At 42.4% G+C, this 18237-nt stretch overlaps 1 protein-coding gene across 3 annotated transcripts; it reads left to right on the top strand.

Moving 5' to 3' along the window:
- Positions 1–10325: 10325 nt before the first annotated feature.
- On the top strand, positions 10326–17533 carry MRPS10 (mitochondrial ribosomal protein S10). Of its 3 annotated transcripts, none has more exons than XM_015411109.1 (7): positions 10326–10415; positions 11614–11672; positions 11762–11834; positions 13021–13160; positions 14642–14750; positions 16487–16576; positions 17257–17533. In XM_015411109.1, the coding sequence occupies exons 1-7, from the start codon at positions 10368–10370 to the stop codon at positions 17341–17343; spliced, it is 606 nt and encodes a 201-aa protein (XP_015266595.1). In that variant the 5' UTR covers positions 10326–10367; the 3' UTR covers positions 17344–17533. The 3 variants fall into 3 exon arrangements, with proteins under 3 accessions (XP_015266595.1, XP_015266597.1, XP_015266596.1); XM_015411110.1 differs by lacking the exon at positions 10326–10415 and adding an exon at positions 10422–10580 and having other exon boundaries at positions 17257–17518; XM_015411111.1 differs by lacking the exon at positions 11614–11672 and having other exon boundaries at positions 10350–10415; positions 17257–17518.
- The last annotated feature ends 704 nt before the right edge of the window (positions 17534–18237 follow it).

Below are 18237 nucleotides of genomic sequence, written 5' to 3' on the forward strand. Positions count from 1 at the left end.
AAGAAATGAGCTGGTCTTTAAAATCAGAGATGCTTATTGAAATTAGTTTCTCCATCAGGGGGGCTAAGTATTGACTTCCTTCTTATTTTAAACTATTTGAATAGTTGAGTGCTTTTTTATCCAGGATTGGAACAAATTTGATGGTGTTCTTATTTGGGTGGGGATAGTAAATTAGGTTCAGCTTTGGAAGATGGAAAAGTTTGTTCCCTTTTTCAGAAATGTTTAGTCCTAATACCTTGGTAACAAAAGTACAAAGATGTTCATATCCCTGTTCCATTTCCTTTCTGACTTTTTTTCCCCATGAAAAGCCCCAAATTCCTTTTAACTTCTCAACTTTCCCCATGTTCTCCCACGCCTTGCCCTCCACAGGATACATAAGGAGAATTATGTAAATGTGTTTCATTTTGTGCCTTTTTTCTGATCCAAAAACATCCGCAAGAATTCTTATGTCAAATACGTTCAAATGACAAATAATGGGCCATTACCCACTTCTGCCATAACTACAAAACTGACATGGAAATGACTTGGTGGCATCTTGATAAAAGAGACTGGGCAGATTTGATGCAACTCCCATTGCCTTTCTGCTAAAGAAGCTGTCTGGGGCCACAGCAGCAGCTGAGGCTGATATTACCCCTAGCATAGAAGGCTGTATGCTAAATGAATGTTTTCAAGGCATCTTCATATTTGCTGTAACCAGGTGTGGGACTGATTTTGAATTTCCTCCTGAAGATGTGGACTGACTTTGTGGGTTATTCCACTTGCTTTGCTTGGATGTGAAAGTGAAGTGGTCATCCATGGGAGGGCGAGTGAAAACAGCTAGATTAATCTGATGTTTTACTGAATCTTAAAGCTTTATGTGGCAGTTTATTTGTTTGCAAAGGTTTCTTTTTATATTGCGCAATTCAGAACTTTATTTTAAAAGGGTTCAGAATGGACAGTGTAAGTGAATTCTGAGTATGAAGAAAAATCGCTGTTTGACCTTCACTTTAGAGGAGCTGCTGAAATAAAACTTAAATACACACGCACATACACCCCACAGATACTGAAGAATATTGGACAGGATGTGTGTTAGTGATTTAGAATGCACTAAAATACCATTCATAAACTGAATTGTTAGAAAAGTTGTCCTTCAGCATTGAGGGGGAGATACTTCTTTTATGCTGATAGCAATGCAGAAGCATTTTCCCAAGGACAGTGCATGTATTCTCCTCACAGACAAAAGGAGGGTGGGAGGAAGATGTCTACCATGAGGTAAAACAGTGATAACTTAATTGGATTCTGTGCTACATTTCTGTTTGTGCTTTGCAGTATACAGAAGCTGGTAAGTCTCTGATTAGAAAAGTGTCAAATTACTTTGTTACAGCAGCTTCTCTGGTGTGGAGGTGTGGGGGGGGGGGCTGCAGTGTGCTACTCTGCTCTTTTATGTAAATTTGGGCACAGACCATATACAAAACAGAGTAACTCCTGTACCCTCAGAGTGAGCATTGGAACCCCAGGGAGTTTCAGATCATGGCCAAAGAACTTTAAAAGCTGCCATTTATAAAAGTTTATGTGTGTTTTAAGTGGTTTATAAGGTTACGTAGGATTATACTAACAGTAAGTTTTTCTTCCTGAAGATACTCTGTAGTGAGCCCATAGACGTCATCTTGGGAAGTTGGAAACACAATTGAATTTGAGCAACTTTTGAGAGTCAGGGGGGAGGTGTCTTATATCTCTCCAGCTGTGAACTCCTCTGAATCGAATGCACCATATCAAATGTTCGTCATCATTTCGTATTCAGTAGTAATGCTGAAATTCAGTTTTCTGAATATCTGTCATTTATAAATGTCTCTGAGGCTGCCCGGAGAGGGGGCGATAACGCTGTGGCAGAAGGGCGGGGTTGTGACAACATCTTTCACTATTTGCTATTTTTTTCCTTTTTATTGCTATTTCTAACAGTTTGTAAGTTTGCAAATTCAGTCCAAAGAAAATTATTTAATTCTGGTCCTTTACTTCCCTGGTTTTTGCCCTATTCATTTGTGTTAAATAATCACAAACTGGGGTCTAAAACATTTTTGTGAAAGGTAGGCATTTTGCACCCACCTTATCCAAAATGAATGGAGAAATAAAAATTCCCTTTTTCCCCACCCTTTGTTCTTGGCTAGATTATCAGCATATTCCACTTTATGAATGACTGGATTGTTCGGTTTGTAGCTATTTTCCTTCACAAGCCATGGGAGGGATTATTCTCCAGACATGATTCTCTGGAACATGGGCACTGTTTACAAATGCACAATGTGCAAAATATTTTGAATATATACATTTTTCCTAAGACCCAGGATAAATATACTACAAAAATTCCTAGAGAAAATAATAGTGTTAGGGATGTTTCTGAGCAAAGCCCATAAACAAATTCTGAAATTTCCATTTGGGTTCAAATGTTGTGCTGGTCATTGGTGGCACCAGTGAGAAGTGTCATGAAATTAGAGTCTTCAGTTGGTTTGAGACAATTGAAATTTGAACATGGTTGCATCTGGGGTATCTTTAGAAACATATCAGAATGAAGGCAGTAACATTTGACCAGGTAAACTCCCAGTTAGAACCACCACTTCTTCCTGTCTGTGATGGTGGTGGGGGGGGGGGATGTGCCAACATGTGCATATAAATGGTTGTCAGAAACATTGTGACTTTGAGGTGTTGCTTTCTCTGTGTGGCTGTATCCTTGGAAAAGACATTCTGACAAATAATCCTGAACAATATGAAGTGGCTCAGGAATGATTGAACAGGCATCTGAAAAGATTTGATATAGAGAAGCTACTCAGATGTTCCCATCTAGTCTCACGTTTCCCCAAGCTGATTCAAGAAGCGACCTCCTTTTCAAGGAGTGGGGTTTGAAAGTGCTGTATCACTGCATCTGACTGTCACAGTAAACATAAGCAATTCACCCTTGTGGTTCTGTTGTCACCAGCCAGTCTTTAATGTCAATGGACTTAACGGGGGGTGGGGGGGGAGAGGTGGAGGTGTTCAGGAGAAATAATAGTTTGCTGTTGAACTCTACCAGGCATTTGATTGGGTCAGAAGCCTTGCAGACACACTCTTACATCATAACTTCTCATTGCCAGGGGTTAGCTAATGTGGCTGGGTTGCATGCTGTTTGGAAGCATCCCTACTTCTGTATTAAATGTTTACTGGCAGATGAAATCTGCATAGTTGTGATGGTTGCCCATCTGTTTTATATCTCAGAATATTGTTCAGCAATTCTTCCTTTCAATCAATCCTCTGTGCAGTTCTGAAGGACAGCCCTTAAAAGATCCACATAATCATCTGAGAGAGTTCCTTTTTCTTCCATTTAAGAGAAAGAACATAATTTGGTGTGGTTTTACAAACCTCTCCAGCTAACCTAGTACTAAGGCCTTTCACAGGCAAGGCCTGTGGCTTGTTTTTGGTGAATGATTCAGGGAGGGAGGAATTGAAGACACATGTGCCCCCCATCTTATCTGCAGCATTCTAATTTCTCAGATTCCTCTGTTGGAAGAATTGCTCCAGTTGGGAAAGAAGAAAGTAGAAACATACCCTAAGAATGCCATATCCTGCCTCAGTGTTGGAATGTAGGCCCAAACATCCCACTCGACATATGTTGCAAGCCCATGCCAGAATCAGAACTGTCTGATATAACAAAAAGTATTCAGAGAGGACATGGCATGAGAACTTGGCTACAGGTTATACTCACCATATGAAAAGAAGCCAGGCTGCTGAGAACTCTGAATGTCCCCTGCTGATAGTAGGCAGTCGTGTGACATTATGATATTGCCCATCTTAGGCCGGCAATTGCAGCAATATCAAATTTTCCACAGTAGAAATCAAGACAAATCCATTTAAATAGTTTTCCAAACCCTAGAGCCAACAGATCTCTAATATTAGCATCTGCTATTAAAGAAGATTATCCTGACCAAATGTCTCACTCACATTTACCTTAAAGTCCAGTTTAGCAAATAGCCAGGTGACCAAGACAAAAGCCAGTGCTCCCTACTTATCTTCCAAATGTGTGAACCAGTAATATAAATCAGTGTATAAATCATGCCACTTTGCAGTAGATCCTACTTCCAAACTGATGTGCATAAATGATTGTCAAGCCAATGTAATAAACCATTGTTCATCTAAGGACTTGCTAAAACATTGTTCAGGACAATATGGATTACTGTACTATGGGATAGCCTACTAGTGCTATTATGGCGGATGGTACTGGGTACTTTGGATTCATAAATGCACAGTTGATATTGTTAAGGAGTATCTTTACCTTAGATTGGAAAGTATTGTGGGGAACATTACCACAGTTTACCTAAAGCCCCAGTAGGATCACCAAATTCTTCTTGTCCTTCCTTGATTAATAGATAAATGCTGTGTTAGCAGATATGGTAGAGTGCATCTCATAAGTACAGGTTGAAATACTTAACTAATATTATGGTGTGTCTGTGGAGATATTTCAAAAGCAAAGGACATCATAGCTAAACAGAAATAAAAGACTAATCCCCATATATATATTTTACAGGATATTCAGTAAATATAATTACAGAGATAAAACATGGCTTAAAATAACCAAAGAGATTCTCAAAACGAATCCCTGAACATCTGTGGATTCTTGTTTAAACTTCATTTGTGGTTTTGGTATTCATACGGTTGCAGTGATGAATATCATTTAAATATGATTTATATTTTGTCAGAAAATGGGATTTTTTTTCCTAATGGTTCTCATGTTTGTTGCAGTAGGATTTCAATAGTGAAGAAATGGAAATTGTACATAGCAAAAGAAAAAAATATATTTTATGGAGAAATCTTATTTTCAAATATATTTAACTGCTGTTATATTGTTACAGAAAATGTATAAATAGTTTTGGAATTGTAGTGTAGTATAAAAATGTTCCTTGAGGGGAAAATGAATGTTTTAATTTAGTTCTCTTTATTTTTTTAATAAACCTTTACTTGTTAATGCTTTATTGCACCTGAGTTGCATGTTGTTTAACTTCAGGATGTAAATTTATTCAGGTTTGCACTAAAATGCTTAATTTCATAATATGACATAATTGCCCCCCCCCCCTTTTCTGGCATGCATCCTACCTGGTACATAACAAACAGCACTTTGTATAGGTTATTTCAGCTTTTTCTTATATTGACAAATAATTGTATTTGTAAAATTAAAGGGAATCTATGTAAAAGTTTGCCAAAAGGACAGTATTTTATACTTTTGATAAGATGTAGTTTGTTAAAAAAAATTGTTCATGTGATGAATATTTCTTTTAAATAAATTAATCTGCATTTAAAATGTGTGGAGGGATTCCCCCCCCCCCCTTAAAGTCAGATATCTGGGCAAATAGTGTTTTTCATTGACACTGGGGCATTCGTGAATCTGCAGGGAAAGGAAATTCCAGTTGCTCATCAGTTGTCAACAGCTTGCACCCACTCACATACCTACTTTATTTATTTATTTATTTAAATCAGAAGCTTGTCGTGAGAGAAGAACTTCAAGTTAATGTTGCTGATTCTCTCATGAATGGGGGGAAATTAGTCTATCGTTGTTTATTCATGAAATGTTATGTTCCAAGAAAGCATCTCCTTTAGAAATCTAATACTTTTGCCTGCATATAGCAAATTGGAGCTGCAACAAATGATGCACACCATGTAGAAACTTTTTCTGTTTATGACTTATTTCAGTTAATGCTTGATGTCATCCTATTGACTTTTAATTGGCTGAATTTTCACCAGAGCTATCAGAAAGTTTTAAGTACAACATTCATTAGTCTTTGGAGGTGTTGTCCCTTCAGCTGGCAGAAGACAGCAGAGTTTGGAGCTCAAATTTACAGAAAATCCATCAGAAGAGAAATTTAAGTTGTTCTGAAGACCATTTGCAGGAGTAACAGCTACGCTTGTCTGCTGTAGGGGTCTTATTTGCCTCCAATAGGATCTTTTATGTTTGTAAATAAAAATAACTATTATGATGACACCAAAGGCCCTCCAACATTCTATCATTCTATGTGAACCAAACCTATAGTGCTACCACTGGAGTCTTCCCACTGCTCATGGAAATGGGGTAAGTAAATGTATTGTTATGTACATGCCAGTTGGAGTGAGAAACTACAGTGGCAGTATTTACTTGGGTCGGTTCCATTTGGAGAAGAGAATACTAGAGACATGTGTTCTATTTATAAGCATTAAAATAGAGCAGAAGCAAAGAGGCATTCATCCAGGGCAACAAATCCACCATTCCACATCAGGACTCCAAGGAGAAAGAGAAATCCCGCCCCCCCCATTGTTCTTTAGCTGGTGTCTACTTCTTTCACTGGACTCTCTCTTCAACATGGAACGGGCTCATACCATCTAGACCTGATGGGGTCCTTGGCTAGAACTATTTAAAAGCAGTTCAGGGCATATATATAACCCACCAAAAAGCATTACCATTCCTTTTGTAATAGATCCTGCTTCCCCTACAAACAGCCAAGTCTGTACACTAGATCAAGTCACAGCAAAGTTTACAACAATATAGTTTACAGAAGAATATAAACAAATTCCTTTATAAAATAATGCTATAATAAATTTAGCTGGTATTTCTAAAGTTGTGAAATAATGCAGAAAGGGTAGATGGACATGTTTTCCTACTCACAGTAGTAGAATGTAGGACCCACCAAATAAAATTGTCAGCACAGACAAAAAGGGAGGACTTTACACAGCAAACAATGTGCAGAGTTCACAATCATAAAATGAGGTGATGGCTTTCCACAGATGGTTTTTTAAAAGGAGTAAACACCCTTCATGGAGGATAGAGCTGACAACAGCGATTAATTATTAGCTAGATATAACATCCATGAGAGACACAGGTCCTGGTCACACGGCAAATTTGTTGCGGGAGAGCCACGGGTGGTGGGCGGATTATCAGGGTGCGATCACAACGCAACATCTGGCAAGTGAAGCGCACCCATGGCCAACCTGTGGCATACCGCTGAAAAAGCGCAATAAAAAACAGTACCTCGTATGTAGTGGCAAACAGTTTGCCACAGGCTGCCTCTGGACTCCTGCAGTGTGATCGCGCCGGCCCCTCGTTAATGCGCAGGCGGGGAGGACAGGACCTGTGGTTTGCCGCCAACGCGTCGGATCGCGTTCTGGCAGCTCTAACTGCACTGGAGCAATTAGCCACGCCCCCACGCGTTATCCGGCCCGTGTGACTGGGGCCACTGTATGTCTTTAAATACCAGACCCTGGGACCAAAGATGTAAGACCTATTACTTTTATGAGCCTGATGTAATAAAAATGTAAAATGGCCTTTATTTGTCATATGAATTATGGACCTATGTACTAGATGGAACTTTGGCCCATCTGACCAGGCAAGTTTAATCTATTAGTGCTTTTTCAGAGATTTCAAAGTGAAATGAGCCATTGTTGCTGTAGTGCAGGCACTGGTTTTGTGCCACACTATTGTCTCTAGTCAGACAAGTATAAGAGTTTGAGGGCTTCAAAAGCTTGTTTGGCTGGAGTCAACAATGAAAGGAAAGTAATGAGCATACACCATAGGCAACAAGGTTTCCTTTCATTCCACCTTCAACGCTCTTAAAAGTTTTTGGCACAAGCAGTCAAATTATTACTTTTTGTTTTGTTTGCTGAACACTGAGGGATTTTATTGGGGAACGGGGAAAAGCCTTTGCTGCAACTATTAGGTGAAGGCAAGAGTGTGTAACTTCTGGTCTGCCGTTTTAAACTACTATGTAACAATCCTGATTGTACAAAATAATGGCTAAATTATTTTTCCTCTGTTGAGATTGAATGAGTGACAAATAATTAAAATCTTCACTGGGGAGTTCCTATAAATGTGTCTTAAAAGTCTATTTTTCGAAAGGTCTGTATGATGATAAAGGGAATTGTAAACTAAACGGGAATCCTATATCATTTCCTTACGTATTGGCCATTTCCAGCTCTCCTATTAGCTGTGCAGTGCACTCCATCAGCCATTGGCCCACCAACTGCCACTCAAGAGTACTCCCGTGCCATTGGCTGGGTGCTGAGTTCGCTCCTCTCCCCACCCACTGCCAGCCTGAACACTCTCCTGACGAAGAAAATTCTGCTTGGCCCCTGTGGGACTATCTTTTCCCTCAGTGGCTGTTGCTAGGCAACCAAGCTTGGTCCTGTCAGCAACAAAACTTAGGAAGCCCTTTCCAGGCATTTGTGGCGAACTCATTGGGGCCCATTCTGACTAGGGTTGCCAGCTCCAGGTTGGAAAATTTCTGGAGATTTGAGGGATGGATCATGGAGAGGAGTTTGTGGTGGGACCTCAGACAGGTACAATGCCATAGACTTCACCCTCCAAACCAACCATTTCCTCCTATGAAACAATTGTTGTCAATCTCCAGGAGAGATTGACAGAATTACAACTGCTTTCCAGATGGCAGAGATCAGTTCCCCTGGAGAAAATGGAGGGTTCTGTGTTATTATACTCTGCTGAGTTGGCCCCTCAAGAGAGCCAGTGTGACGTAGCAGTTAGTGCTTCAGAGTAGGGTATTCCAGACCCAGGTTCTTCCTGTGGGAGCTGACTGGGTGATTTCAGACCGCTCACAGACTTTCAGCGTAACCTACCTCACAGGGTTGTTGTGCAAATCAAAAAGGGGAGAGGAGAATGATGTGAGATGCTTTGGTCACCACTGTGGAGAAAGAGTACTTTTCCTAGGTGGAGGCTACAGGGAGGGGAGAAGAGATGGAAACCTGAAGAGAGGGGCAGATAATGGTATGTTGATGGTTGGCTGGGAAAGGAAATAGGGTTGCCACCTCTGGGTTGGGAAATTCCTGGGGATTTGAGGGGTGGAGCCTGGAGAGGGTGGGGTTTGAGGAGCAGTGGGACCTCAGACAAGTACAATGCCATAGACTCCACTCTCTAAACCAGCCATTTCCTCCTGGGGAACCACTGCTACCATTCTCCAGGTGAGGGCTGGAGATCATTCAGAATTAAAACTGCTCTCCAGATGGCAAAGATCAGTTCCCCTGAAGAAAATGGCTGTTTTGCAGGGTGGACTCTGAGTCATTACACCCTGCTGAGATCACTTCACCTCCTGCTTGGGTCCCCACTGGGGAGGAGAAAGACTGTACTTTTCCTACATAGAGGCTCCAGGTGTGGCAGGGAGATGGGAAGCTGAAGTCAGAGGGGTAGTTAACAGTATGTTGATGGTTGGTTGGGAAGGAGATAGGGTTACTACCTCCAAGACAGGTCCAGTGCCATAGACTCTACCCTCCAAACCAGCTATTTCCTCTTGGGGAAACATCGTTGCCAATTTCCAGGGGAGGGCTGGTGATCACTCAGAAGTACAACTGCTCTTCAGAGGGCAGAGATCAGTTTCCTTGGAGAAAACGGTAAGCTCTGTGTCATTATACCCTGTTGAGGTGGCCACAGCAAATTGATGCTTAGTGCCCATGGTCAGGGCACCCACCCAGAGCCTCTTTCTAGAGCTCATTGTATTTGTTTCCACAAGGGGCCTTATTCCTAGGATTATTTATAATAAATCTGCATTTGTTTTCAGCAGGTCAATACTTGATAAACATTAACACAGTAATACTTACAAAATCCTATAAGGTATGCCAGCATGATTATTCCTATGTTGCAAGCAGTAGGCAATGAGAGAGGGCTTGTGAGTTTGCAGCTCAGTTGATACCGGAACTGGCGAGCTGCTGGAACACAATTCCTTCTCTAGGCTGCAAGTGGCTCCCACGTCCCTTCCTCAACCTATTCTGCAGTATGGCGATTATAGTGGACTACGCTGCAAAGTCAATGTCCGTCAGTCACCCACTCAGTTTCAGATCCCCATAACATAGGAGTAATCTTTTCAGTCCGACATATGCGTCTTCTGCAGTAGGACGATAGTACCTGAAGGATAATATAAGTGAGAAATGATTTCTTTTTTAATTGCAGGGACAGGGAATCACATGAGTTTGCAAGCACGCCCATTCGTGTCTTTGCTTCTGATTTGGGGGGTGAGTGGGGAGAACACGTTTCAGCCAACGCAAAGGACCTGCGCCTTTCCCTCGACTCCTGTGCACAGCTGTCGCTTTGAATATTCGAACTAGAACCAGTTATGGTGTTAAAAATAACCCTAAAATTTGGTGAGCAGACGAAGGAACTGTCAGTGTGCTACTTTCTTCTTTCTCTGGTTTCAACCGCAAGCATATTTCACGGTCGGCTGCCTGAGGCCTCCATAGAGATTGGCCCCATTTCGGCGACCGACAGCGTCGTTAGAGGGGGGGAAAAAGAAGTCACCCGCCCCGCCCGTGCCTGGCTGCTCACTTCATGCCGGAGGCTACGCTTTATGATGTCATGGCAGCAGGAAGTTGCAGGAGGAAGGGACGTAGTAGTAGGCAAGATGGCGGCGTGGAGGGGACTGAGTTGTTTGTGGCACCGGTGCCGGCGAGTAAGTATTGCGCTGCCGAGTATCTCTCGCGGTCGCCAAGTAGATAATGTCCAAGGCCTGCAAGGTGGCGGAGCCGCCCTTTGCTCTGAATAATGCGCTCGATAGAATTGGTCACTTTTCGTTCCGGGTGTCTTGAGTTTGATTGCAGAACCCGAAAGGAGTTCTGTGGGTGACTTCGATACCGCTTCTGTTTGCTGAATAGATTTTTGCCTTTGCACTCTCTCCCCCCGTGCAGTTATGCTGTATTTTTTTTTTTAATGTGAAAGGGGCTGAGCCTGAGCCTTTCCTGTCGCAGGCCACGTTTTTCTCTCAAATTTTAAGGGGGGGGGGGACGACGACCAATCATAAGACCTAAAACAGTGCTGCGTTTAGGTCCACTCCCCCCAAGCTGTAATATGTTGCAGATGCATATTTCCAATGAAAGCTAATGGATTCAAAGATTTATTGCATGTTCCAACAACTGAAAAGTTTATATGCTTACCTTGATAAGTGCGGTGTTAGTGCTTGTTAATCAAAAGTTTGTTCCCTAAATAGCTTTCCACAGTAGTTTTACTGTGAATTTCTGATGACATGTCTGTTACAGAGGACTGCAGCCCTAAAGAACTAGCATGGAGTCAGCTTTTTATCATCACTTGTGCCTCAGCTGCTTATGAAGTAGAACTGCAACAGATATTCATAGTTTCTTAATTTGTGAATACAAGTTGCCTGGAGCTCTATGGGAGCCTCTGTGACCTGGCTGTTTCTGTAAGGATCACTACCAGTTAGTATAGGAGTGTTCGCTATCCTCACAGGAGAGCTCTGCCTTTGGTAGTTCTCATTGCTTCAGGCAATGGATTTAACAAGCCTAAACTAGTAAGGGATCCTGGGAGCATCTGGAAGCATTGGCAAAGGATTCCTAGCCTCTGGAAGAAAGTAAGCTGGGGTGTGGAAGGACAAGCAGCAACCCACCAACACCTGGCTCGAACCATGAAAGCGATCATAAAAATACAAAGACCAAATATGAAATGCTGTTGGAATAGAGAATTTGTGTAGAGCACCCAACTGGGGCTGTGATTAGTGATGAATGGGTACTAATAAAAAGATCATTGTAGTGGTTTACTAGCTTGTAGGAGTATTTTCTTTATGTAACTTGAAGGCTATATTTTATTATATAATAGGAATAAAACAAGTATTACTATGTTTATTTCTTATTTTCTAGGGACCAGAGAACTTTCTATTAGTTAACGGGGCTCTGCAAAAGCAATACAATTTTCCCCAGTAAGTTTACCATTTAACAAATGTGCTTTCAAAATACTTGTATTTCAGATATTGTAGTAATTCAATTTTTCATTGTTTTACTGTTTTAGAAACAAGCAGCTGATGTGGTTTCAGTTTTCTGGAGCCCATACAGACATTCAGCAACACAAGGAAAACTCTCTGGTAAGTTTAAGAATACTGGGGAATCTAGCTTTTAGATTGCGATTTTTGAGTTGTTCGCCCATCTGTTGTCCTAAGCAACTCAAGGCAGATTATAATATCTCCCTTATAAATAAAAGCCGAATGGTAGTGGCACTTCTCTAGAACATTCGACACGCTCCAAAATCAGTTTGCTCTCTGATCTGTCATTCAGAGGGTCTCCCTATCCACTGACTGCTTTGCCTGAGTCTTGCCTCCAACATTCTAAACATTTTGCAGTTCCTCCCCCCCCCCATAGCCAGTCAGAACACAGAGGTTATTTGCATATGCAGCCTCATTGGCCTCTGCCTCGGAACACAGAGGTCGTTTGCATATGCGACTTGATTGGCTTTTGCCTCTAACATTCTAGCCAGTTTGCTATTCTGAGGTAAAAATGTGTCCGATCTCCAGATGAGGGCTGGAGATCACTCAGAATTACAACTGCTTTCCAGATGGCAGAGATCAGTTCCCCTGGAGAAAATGGTGGGCTCTGTATCCTTATATGCTGCTGAGGTGGCCCCCATATGACAGCCAATGTGACGTAGCAGTCAGGGTTTCAGAGCACAGGAGAGGCTGCAGGTGTGTGGGAGGTGGAAATCTGAAGAGTGAGGGGAAAATAAAGGTAGGTTGATGATTGGCTGGGAAGGAGATAGGGTTGCCAACTCCAGGTGGGAAATTCCTGGAGATGTGAGGGATGGAGCCTGGAGAGGGTGAGGTTTCAGGAGATGTGAGACCTCGGACAGGTACAAAGCCATAGACTCCACCCTCCAATCCAACTATTCTTTTCTGGGGAACCATTGTTGCCAATCTCCAGGTGAGGGCTGGAGATCACTCAAAATTACAACTGTACTTTAGGTAGCAGAGATCAGTTCCTCTGGAGAAAATGGTGGACTCAGTGTCATTATACCCTGCTGAGGTTGCCACAGCAAATTGACACTGAGTGTCCAAGGCTGGGGCACCCGCCCAGAGCCTCTTTCTAGAGGCCACTGTATTTATTTCCACAACGGGCCTTTTTCCTATATGGCAGTATCTATGCAAATATTGTCACCTTTGGAATCAGCAAAGTATATAATAACTTAACTTGGATTGAATAATTGAGCAATGAAATCTTAGGAAGTATAATTAGAATATGAATGGTAACTTGCTTATTTCTCTTTGTTCATACATTTAGGTATCTGTTTCAGATGAGCCAGACACACTGTATAAGAAACTGGCTGTTTTGGTTAAAGGTCACGACAGAACTGTGTTGGACAGTTATGAATATTTCATAGTGCTTGCTGCTAAAGAACTTGGCATTTCTGTTGAAAAGGTGTAAGTATTCAGTAACTGGGCTCACTTTACCGAATAGGCAATCTGACCTATAGTTGAAGGCTTATTATTAGAGTGGAGTGGTTCTAACTTAATGCCACATCATGGCACTCACAAGAGAGAGGCTTATGTGCTTCCCCTCCTTTCCTTCCTTGCGTAGTTGAAGGCAATTGAACTGGACTGTGTGAGGGGAGGAGGAACGGAGTCAATGATCACGTGCCTGATCACCTGGAACAATCCTGAGAGTAGGGAATAAAAGAAGAGATTGGATTTATATCCCGCCCTTCACTACCCAAAGGTGTCTCAGAGTGGCTTACAAACTCCTTTCCCTTCCCCTCCCCACAACAGACACCCTGTGAGGTAGGTGGGGCTGAGAGAACTCTTGACAGAAACTGCTCTTTTTCAATAACAGCTCTGACAGAACTATGGCTTGCCCAAGGTCATCCAGCCAGGTGCAAGTGGCGGAATGGGGAATCAAACCCGGTTCTCCCAGATTAGAGTCCGCGCACTTAACCACTACACCAAACTGGCTCAAAAAGGGAAATCTGCTAATATAATAGATCCACTAGCATGGTGAAACCAAGATGGAATTGCCCAAAGTATGCTAGAAATATACTATATTTCTTCTGGGTGGAAGAGAAACTGGCATTTTGTAAAGTGTCTACCCAGATTCCTTCTACCTTCTGTGAGCAAAAGCTCAACACGGTACTATCTGAGATTGTGGATATCTTTGCCTTCTGTTGGAACAAGACCCTTGGATGACTTGATTAGTGCTAGTTAACTATGTAATGCAATAGTGTTTGAGTATACAAATCGGAACTGTTTGTTATAGGAATGTTTTTATCCTAGATAGTAGTTAAAGGTAGCAGTCTGAATAGCCCAGACTACCCCATGTTTGTCAGTGTTTGGAAGCTAAGAAAGGCCGACCCTTGTTAGTACTTGGATGGGAGTCCACCAGGGAAACCATAGTTGCTATGCAGAGGAAGGCAATAGCAAACCACCTCTGCTGATTCTCTTGCCTGGAAAACCCCATGGGGCTCACTGGGAGTCGGTTGCAACTTAAATGTGCTTAACAGTGGGTAGTAGTTAAATGTTCCTGAAGGCAGAGGTAATCTGTAATCCTGTGAAGCTATGCCAATCTAAGCCCACTGATTTTAATGAGACTGCAGCTGGCAGTTGTCTTCTGTGTTCCTTTTTTTTTAAATCTGGTTGTCATATTGTGAATAAAAGTTCAGTGTTGCTGCTGACTTCAAGCATTTTGCTGTAGATTGTAATGCAAGAAGTGTTATTTGCTTACAGGATGTTCTCGTGCTGAAAATAGTTGGTTTCTTGGCATGCAGGCAGTAGCCTGGCCAACAAATTTGCAGTTCCACCATTAGTTCAGGGGAGGGAAACAGTCAGCCTTTCTCAACACTCTCTGCCAAACAGCTTAATAGAAATTACATAGTCTGAAACAAGTGGTAAACCCACTGTTTTTTTCCTAGAGAAGAGCCGCCAAAGAAGATTGAACGATTCACTCTTCTGAAATCAGTGCACATTTACAAGAAGCACAGAGTTCAGTATGAAATGAGAACGCATTACCGGTGTGTAGAGGTAAGTGTACTTCTAATTAGAGGAATTCATTTTATAGCTTTAATTATAGAGCTATCAACAGACCAAGTGTTAGTGTTCCAATGGATGCCAAATTATTTTAGCAAATCTGAATACAGTTGTCTGAAAGTATTTTTCTTTTCTATTAAATATATGCAGTAGAACATAGAAAAATGTTTAATTACAAGAGAAAATGTTTCTCTACTCTCTCAACACACGTCTATAACTCTTGGTTAAGAGCCCATCTGCAGGATTCTTATGCTTTAACTCTGCAATGATGAGTCCACAGGCAATGGGTGGAGCCATTTGGGTTTTTGCATAGCAGGGCTTCTGATTGGCTGTACAGATGTTTTTTTACATTGCTTCAGTGTGACCAAAAGCAAGCAGCTGCCAACCTTGAACATTACCCCTCCCTTCCCACCCGTTCAGGCCTGGGGGGAGGAGAGAAAAGCCCTCCACCGCACAAGCCAGTGGGGTTGTTGTGGTCGTTAGCACTGCGACAGCCCAGCTCCAGAGCAAGCCAGCTCTGCATGGTTGGGGGAAGGAGAGGCCTTTCCTTTCCTGCTCCAGCCGATGGGCTTTTTTGCCCCAAGTGCTGCTACTGCAGCTCAGGATGAGAATAAGGTCAGTGGGGAAAGAAAAGCCCTTCCCTTCCAGTGCAAACTTATCAGTTTGCTCTTTTTCCAAGTGCTGCAGCCCAGGAAAGCAAGCCGGCTGGCCTGAAAGGGGGGAGGGGAGAGGAGCCTTCTCTCTCTCCCACCCCAGCGGTGCTTGGGATGAGGAAGCTGACTGACACATTGAAGGGGGGGGACCCTTTCCCTATGCAACTAGATCTGCTGGCAGCAATGGACCAAAGCAAGCAGACTGCCTTGAACAGGAGAGAAAAGCCCTTCTCTGGTGTGCTGCTGGTACAGCCCAGGACCAAAGCAAACTGACTGGCCAGAGGTGGGGGAGGGTAGATGAGAAGGAAAGCAGAAAGGTTTCTATGGAATGTTGCCCCTCTGGTTTTCCCCACCATTTTGGTTTCTTCTGTGTTTTATTCCCCCCCCCCCGCATTTTTTAAAGGAATCCCATTTTAATCCCCCATTATATGCTAATTATTAACTACTTTTGTGGGATTCTGATGTATCTTCTCATATATGAAGCACAATCCCCGCAAATTGGCTCAGTGTCCCACAGCAGCCATTTTGTGTTTGGCTGTACCCTTGCAACAGCCATTTAGCAATTGCTCCCATCACCTTAAGGTGGCCACAGGCACAGAACGGCTGGTGATCCCTGCCTTAGAGAGCTGGAAGCTATCCCTAGAACTAACCATTCCTAGCCTGCATTATATAACATTTACATATCTACATGTGCTAAGTCTTTCAGTTCTCGCTTATACGCAGAATTGAACTTTGTTGGCCTTGGAGGTCCCACTGGACAAACTCAGTTCTCACATCTGTTAATGCTTGTATTTGTATACTAATTTGCCGCTATTCACAGGTCTTACCAACTGCTTTAATCCAATCTCAGCTATACTTATTGGCCAGTGATATATGCATCAACTCTACCCCTTCCTGGCAACTGACTCCCCACGCCCACCCTCTCTCTACTGATATGTAAGGCTTGAGGAAAACTGTTTCAATGTAGCTGAAGATGAGTGCACGCACACAAAAGCGTATGCCCAGACTCAAGCTTTGTTCTATTAACTAAAGACAGTTACTATTTATCTGAAAACTAAAGCATTGTTTTTCTTTCAGTTAAAGCATTTAACTGGCAGCACAGCCAATGTTTATTTGGAATACATCCAACGAAACCTACCTGAAGGGGTGGCTATGGAAGTTAAAAAGGTATCGACGAAGTTTAAATCTGTAGTGTAAAAATATAGTTGACTTCTGAACCATTTCAAAATACCAAGACTTGATTTTGAATTTACTAACACTGGATAAGGGTGGCATTTACTTGTGGGAAATTTCAATCTACTGTAAGGGAGAATGGTTAATAAAAGGACTGGAATATGATACAACTAGTAATGTTGATAGCACTGAATGATGGTTAAGTGAAAGAAACTTGACTTAAGGAATGAATTATGTATACATATTGATACTAAATCTGTATATATGCATACTGATGGTTTGATAATGGGTTGTATCCAGCCAACTTTCTCCCATTTTAATCTTATGAAGTTCCTCCATACTACAGTCCCCAGCCCATGTGGCTTTTGTCCATGCAGGTCTCATGATCCTCAATACAGCCTTTTTGGTGGTCAAAGGGGACCCCCCCTTTTTTTACGAGCAAAAATGCTGGTAGTTTCCAACCCATTAATTGAACAATTCTCTATTTTTCAAACAAATGTAATTGATTCTGAGTTTTCAGAATTAGGCAGCAAAAGATTTCTGTCATTCTGTGGCACACATTTTGTGCATGTGATAGACTCTAAAAGGATTCCAGTAGAAGTGATAACAATTGAGAACTGTATTTTCCCACGTATTGCAGCCACTAGTGAATATTATTTTACCTCTGCTTTCAGACTAGATTGGAAGAGCTTCCTGAACATATTAAAATGCCTGTGTGGGACACACTGCCTGAAGTAGAAGAAACAGCAAGTCAACCATGAGCCTACATTAGTAACCTGATACTAATTCTAAAACAAATGACCCTTTTTTTAAATGGCCGAACTGTTGGAACTGCTAATCCAGAAGATACTTAAGATGAAATCAAGCAAAACAGACTTAACAGAAGATTGTTGTGTACTTGTTCTTTATAGCATGTTGATCTGAATATATGGAATAAAAGCTTTACATTATGCAATTCAAAGTTCCTCCTTGTGTTTATTAAGACACCCATTCTAAAATAAACTTGGAATAAAATGGATTTTGTACAGTGTTACAAATTAGCAGACTATTAACTAAAGGACTTTTTAAAGACTAGGGCCCCGGTCACACGGGCAGGAAACTGCGGGGGAGAAGCGTGGCTGTTTGCCCTGGGGCAAACTACTGTGCTGTTACGCGATCAGACCTCCCGTGGAGGTTCTGTGGAGGTACCGTGGAGGTTCCATGGCAAGGGAGAGGTGCTGATCACAGGACAAGCCGGCGCGCAACGAAGAAGCGCGCGCCGCGGCAAACTGTTTGTTTTGTGTGTGTACACGACAAATGCGCATGCTCCGTTGGGTGCGTGTGCGCATCCACAGAGACTTGGACAAAAAAACCCACCTTATTTGCAAGGGGACATGGGCGGGCGCCGGATGCCACCGGAAACGTGATCAGACGCCAGCCCTTGCCCCGCAGTTTCTGGAAACTAGTACCTCCGAGGTACTAGTTTTTTGCCACGCAGTTTCGGCTGGAAGCCTCGGTTGAGCCACGGGAGTGCTACGCTTCCCAGATGTGCTGGTGAGATCGCGCCTGGAAACTCCGCCTGTTTTCCGTCTCACTTGTGTGGCTTCTGTTCCGTGTGACCGCAGCCTATGACACCTTTTTCTTACTAGCAGAGATGCTGTTCAGTTGGCTGTATA

The sequence above is a fragment of the Gekko japonicus genome, unplaced genomic scaffold, assembly GCF_001447785.1.
Source record: "Gekko japonicus isolate JY-2015 unplaced genomic scaffold, Gekko_japonicus_V1.1 scaffold723, whole genome shotgun sequence".
NCBI lineage: Eukaryota > Metazoa > Chordata > Lepidosauria > Squamata > Gekkonidae > Gekko > Gekko japonicus.

What these genes read in the sequence shown, in the direction of transcription:
- MRPS10 (XM_015411109.1), top strand. Translation starts at nt 10,368, where the DNA reads ATGGCGGCGTGGAGGGGACTGAGTTGTTTGTGGCACCGGTGCCGGCGA. An exon ending in TGTGGCACCGGTGCCGGCGA is followed by an intron (nt 10,416 to 11,613) that starts GTAAGTATTGCG and finishes CTTATTTTCTAG; the next exon opens with GGACCAGAGAACTTTCTATT. An exon ending in GGCATTTCTGTTGAAAAGGT is followed by an intron (nt 13,161 to 14,641) that starts GTAAGTATTCAG and finishes TTTTTTTCCTAG; the next exon opens with AGAAGAGCCGCCAAAGAAGA.